Genomic DNA, 6,000 nt, shown 5'->3' on the forward strand with positions numbered 1-6,000 from the left:
CCCAACTGTTGGCCAACACGTAGAAAATGAGCGCTGCGTGGAGCCTGGGAAACCCGTGTAAGAGGAGTGCTTTAACCCCCCACCAACCACACACACACACACACACCACACAACACACACACACACACACACACACACACACACGAAAACAGACAGACTAATTGTTCAGAGTCAGCACAGCCTCTCGCCATTCAGCCTGGACACACACAACCCACACACACACACACACACACACACAACAACATGAGAGCATTGTTCCAGCTGCAGGCTCATCACAGAGAGAGGAGGGAGAAGCTTTTATCAGAGAGGGAATTTTAAAACTCTGCGGTCACAGCAGCTAAAAGCCTGAAACGCAGTTACAGCCGCTTTGCATCACTTCAGACTGAGAAACGCGTCTCTTTACATCCCCGGGCGGAAAACATTCCTCTTCAAAAGACAGCTGAAAAGAATTCAACACAGGCTGGGTTCATGAAGCACATTACAAACACTGAAGTGACACAATCTGCTTTTTATCTGCATCTATTCCACTCCTGATTAACCTTTACTATTAATATATCTAACTGTAAGTGTGATATTCTGTTCTGTATGGAGAGACACTGCAACCGTTTCTGTTGCTTCTGTGTTATAGTCTAGTTAATGTTATACTATTTTCAACAGTTGGAGTTAAACTGAAAGAATAACACATATTGATCTCATTTTTTATTTCTGTAGATTTAATCGAAGTCTTTTAATAAATCATATCACGTTGAAAATTATACATATTTTTCATTTATCCCAAATTAAAGGAAATGGCATCTACTCAAGATTGGAAGACTAAAGCAATAAGACTCCAGCTTAAAGTTTAAAGTTATTTGAGATCAGTAGCAAGATTTGACGTTGGCTACTAAATATCACCTGGGGTATAAAATCTCAAAACCTGTTTATGGGTTTCTAAAAGCAATTAGCTGTTATTGCAGCAAAAACAATTTATCAAATCAAATGAAAAAAAATATTGGATTGCATTAAACAGTGAACAACCAGAAATCTTTGTCATAATTTCCACTAAAATCCATGTTTGATTCATTTTCACTGAGTTGACTTTCCACTTGATGCGTATCAACAGTGAAATATGAAAAAAACAAACAAACATGTAATTCTTGATTGATTAATAATGTGAATGGTTTATTGGGTAAATCTATATTTACTGAGGTGTTCAATATCAAAATGAGAACATTAATTTTGCCTTTGGTTTTAAGCAAAGTGAAATGTAAAGCAGATGCACAGTGGAGGCAGTTCTCCTCACCTCACACCAAGAAGACCCTGGTTTCAATTCTGATTAGATACTAGGATCTGAGTGGGGTTACATGTTAAAAATTTCACCTAGAATCCAAAGACATGTGTGAGGCTGACTGGTGAGACTAAGGAACGAATCTGTGTGTTTTTATTTTAGTCCTGTATGGACGATCTATCCAGAAAGCACCCTGCTATCAGCTGACATCTGCTCCACGTTGTAGAAATACACACAGCATAGAGCTTGAATTCACATATTTGATCAAAGATATTATGGAGAAACACTCAGATAATTATCATTGTTCACACTGTCTGCTCTCACACGTTTGGCTTGTTTGCAATTATCAAAAATCTATCGCAAATCCACTGAATGCCAGACATGTGTAGAACAAGAGCACTGCCTCAGAGGCAGCTAGAGCTTCCCCACACACACACACTCACACACACACTGAAACACAGAGCGTGGGCTTGCCCTGCACTTGTGTAGGAGGTTTAATGATATACGGACTTCCCTGCTGCCAGCTCAGCACCGCGCTTCACATTCAGACAAACGCTCTGCAACAAGCAGACGATCAACACACACAATCGACGCAGACGATTCCTATACGCATTGTGCCAACACAAGCCACACACACGCACACACACAAGCGCTTTCCAGGTAGCTGGACACTGTGGTTCTCCTCAGAGAGGAAGACGCTGCAGGAGCAGAAGACATGTGCGTCTGCAGATCAAATACAAGGCTGCATTTATTTCAGAGCTTTAAAACAATCTGAAAAAACAAGACAGGAATCATGAATAGCAATGGGCTTTAATCTACTGCGGAACAAAGAACAGAGAGTGACATATGCATCTCACTGACGTCACGTTCAGCTGTCACACAGCCCGAGATCCCAGCGGCTGCATGCAGTTTCGAGAAGTGTGTCAATTAGGACATTTTTTTTTTTCCAACTGTCAATGTCTCATCCTCATTTTCTCATGGACTATGTGCCTAATTGTGCTCCAAACACAAAGCAGCTCAGCCGTAAAGTCACACAGTGAAATGCAGAAAAGTGACTCAGAACTCTGGAACAAAATGTTTTGTTTTCCTCTAAGACCAATAAAAACGTCAGCAGAAGCTATTCTCATTCCTGCATATTAGATTTACACACTTTCCCGTCTGACTGAAATTGGATTTTGTTTCCAGAGTTGAATTAGGTTTCATTAGGAGTGCTTTTTCTCTTGACACAGCCGTTTTATCAATGAACCAACGTCCCAGGCTTCACAGCAGGGATGGACAACAGCACCGGCAAAGGAGAACTTCAAACCACCTTCATAAAACTGAACGACCGACTGCTGTCTTTCCAGTGGTTGCTCCCTATTTAGTAATTCAGATAGAAGATTGGAGTGATTTAGGGAAAACAGTTGCCTTTTCTCTTCTCATAAAATCAGTTGCAAAGAGATTTTATGTGGAAATTGCATTTCTATCAATCAGTTCAATATGAACATTTCTCCAGTTTCATGAGTCTGATATCTCTTTATGTGGTTATTGAAGCATTTCTAGATAGAAGAAAATCCAGATAAAAGGAATAAATGAAAGTCAGACCTATCAAAAACACAACATTGCTTAATATTAAAACATATAGCTTTTGAACTGAAAATAATGGAAAAAGTAATGATGAAGTGAAAACATGATGGTTGCCAGCAACGATCTAGTAGTTATAACATGCTTGAAGCATGTCTGGCTCACTTAACAACACTACCTGAGTAAGAAAACACAGAAATGTCCCAATTCCAACTTTGATCTTGTCAGTCAACCTGCTGTGGGTGGTGATGGGGGGAAAGGGGCGGAGCCTGAGACACAGAAGCTGCTGACCCCAGTGAAAAGTCCTGTATTACAATGTCAATTTCAAAGATGCTGACCGGTGTTTCATTTTGAGGGATATTGTATTTCACTGTGGAGTGACAAGAAACCTCAGGGCGCAAATCAGAAAAACAAACCGCTCTGTTTTAAAACGGCAAATACTAATAATAATAATAATATAAAACAAAGTTACAGCTAATGCCAGTTAGAGCAGGAGAATGTCACTGTTATCTGTGAGAAGAACAAATCTCAAAGCACAAAAACATGAACATCAGCTACAAATCATATCATTATGACAAAAAAGCTTTAAATTTAAATCAGCAAGCAGCAACAACAGCAGGTTTGAAGGTGCAGACTGAAACTTCTGCAGCAGAACGTCACAACACTCCCACTTTTGATTTATAGATGGAAAATGCATTTAACGCTGGCGTCCACAGCAAGAACAAGATAATCACCTTGAATGACTCCCTTTGTCATGATTTCAGGAGCAGTGGATTCTGAGATGTTTTCAGATTGGATGGAAGACTGCTAAGGCAATCACTGGAGAAACTACTGATGGAATGAGATCACACTGTCACGGCTGTATGCACAACATCTATGAAAGGACCACTGATTGCACTGTACTGCAGATGCTAATTAGAGAAGCAGTGGATGAGTCCCGTGTTTTCACTGCATAGGCAGCAACAAGAGCTCTACTGTAAATGAAAGTGAGGAAAAAAGACCTACAGTTTCCTCCCATTCAGTGTTCTTGTGCAGGTTAATGTAAAGCACTGCAGTTTAATTCCATCTGAAGAATAGTGATTAATACAGCAGCTATACAGAGTATTACAGTCCAGGCCCAGCAGCCAGCTAATTGGCTGGTTATGAATTATTCACCCACCAAGGGAACAGGGAAGTGTTACCAGCGTCTACCTGCTGGAAGAGGAGGAAGAAAACCTTGATCATTGACTGTGCATGTGATCACAGATGTGGGACAACCCGGCCTGAGCCAAACACACAAGCTGCATGAAGCACACAGGCTAATGCACGGGACAGGCTCCTGCTCCCTGAAACCGATGAGAGCAATTACTCATCAATAATAAAGTCTGAAATATTTCACATTGCAAGCTAAAACTGACTCCTCCCTTTCTCATTAACATGCACTTTGCTCCATACCTGAGCAGCTGCAGTGCTCAGAAAAAAACCCAATTTTTGTCTGTTCTCTTCATATTTGCCTCAAGATTAGAAACACTTCTCATCATGTATGAATGCAGCATCCTCTCAAGTCGCTGCATCCAAACACAGGCTCATATCTCTCAGTGAGTCATGAAGACTGGCTCGATATGACACTTCGGTTGAGTATTACAGACGCACAGCTGTTTTTTTTTTTCTTCCATCCTTTACCAGACAAGTGACATACAGTACAGTGTGTGGCCTACATCACGTTCAGAGGAGATACTGCAGTCTGCCAGTGGCACCCTTCAAGAGAGGCAGTCCAAAAATGTCAGCACACTGCACCATTGAAACAGATGCAGAAATGTTGTGCGGCGCAGTGTACAGTGTGTGTGTGTGTGTGTGTGTGTGTGTGTGTGTGTGTGTGTGTGTGTGTGTGTGTGTGTGTGTGTGTGTGTGAGGGTCCGGACAGTGCAGCAGCTCTGCCTCTTCTGCAGAGCGGGCCCATGTGACAGATGGATGCCATAACGGAATTAGAGGCAAGAAAAATCACAAGGGCCCATTATCACGGAGCCCTATCTGCCTGACAACAGGATTAAAGGGCGCACCACCACCACCCACCATCATCATCATCATCATCATCTTCACCATCACCATCATCATCATCATGAGAGCAGCCTCACTCCCCCGCATCATCCAGAAAAAAAAAAAAACAGCTGCAATCATCACGCATTTCCCCGCACCGCACACGCAGAGACACGCGCCGCTGCGTGATGTCAGCGGGACCAGCGCGCTGATGCTGAGCAGAGTCCTGCGTGACGGCACCATGCACGCGCGTGTGGGAGGCTCTCACTAACCTGTCTGTCCTTTGCCCAGCGTCCTTCTCCAGGCGGTACGGTCCCACATAGTTGGCGTAGTGCCCCGCTGTTGGCGTCCTTGCCCGACGATGACATTCTGCAGCGCGAGACGAGCCGCGGGAGCAGCTTATCTCTGAGGACGGAGCGCAGTTCCGCGGGCGCAGTGGAGTTCTCCTCCGTCTTCTGTGGCTGCTGCTCGTCCCAGTCCGCCTGTATGTGTGTGTGAATTTATGTATGTATGTGTGTGTGTGTGTGTGTGTGTATGTGTGCGTTGTGTGCCCACGTCCGTCGCCCGCAGTCCCCCCGCCGGTTCGCTCCTGCGCGCGGCTCAGTTCGCGGGTTGAACTTGGGTGTCATGGTGCTGGTGCCGGAGGAGCGGTGCCTGCAGCCCCGTTGGGTGTGATCTGGTGATGGGACAGCATCTACTGCTGCTGCTGCTGCCGCCGCCTGACGCTCCGGCAGCCTGCGTCAAGGACGCACGGCACGAGAGGGTGCGCACCGGCGCTCCCCTTCACAATAAAAGTTCACACAGGGCAGCTTTCATTTGGTTATGAAAAAATAAATCAGTGTTATTGGGGAAAAAAAAATAATCCAACCCATATATCCATCAAAATTTTAGTTTATGATTATGTGTATGTGCACGACGTACCAATAATAATGTATATCTGTTAAAATAATCACAAATTCACACATTTTCATTACTGATTTGTTATAGGTGTAATTGAGGTGAGGTAAAACAAACCAATCCATCCAAAATATTAGCGAAACAAAAGTAGTACATTAAGCAATGATTTACCAGATACTACAAAAAAAAGAAGAGGGATTTCAATCCTCATTAACACAAGAGGTGAGAGTAACAAACAACAATTTACAATTTATAAT

At 43.3% G+C, this 6,000-nt stretch overlaps 1 protein-coding gene across 9 annotated transcripts in view; it reads right to left on the reverse strand.

Annotated features, from left to right (window-relative positions):
• Positions 1-5,295, reverse strand: part of LOC115392472 (serine/threonine-protein kinase BRSK2-like) — a 151,771-nt gene extending 146,476 nt beyond the window's left edge. For all 9 annotated transcript variants that reach the window (XM_030097161.1, XM_030097133.1, XM_030097115.1 and 6 more), the window contains exon 1: positions 5,119-5,295. In XM_030097161.1, coding sequence (XP_029953021.1) covers positions 5,119-5,167 — 49 coding nt within the window. In that variant the 5' untranslated portion in view covers positions 5,168-5,295. The remainder of the gene's footprint in view (positions 1-5,118) is intronic.
• Positions 5,296-6,000: the final 705 nt, after the last annotated feature.

The sequence above is a fragment of the Salarias fasciatus genome, chromosome 1, assembly GCF_902148845.1.
Source record: "Salarias fasciatus chromosome 1, fSalaFa1.1, whole genome shotgun sequence".
NCBI lineage: Eukaryota > Metazoa > Chordata > Actinopteri > Blenniiformes > Blenniidae > Salarias > Salarias fasciatus.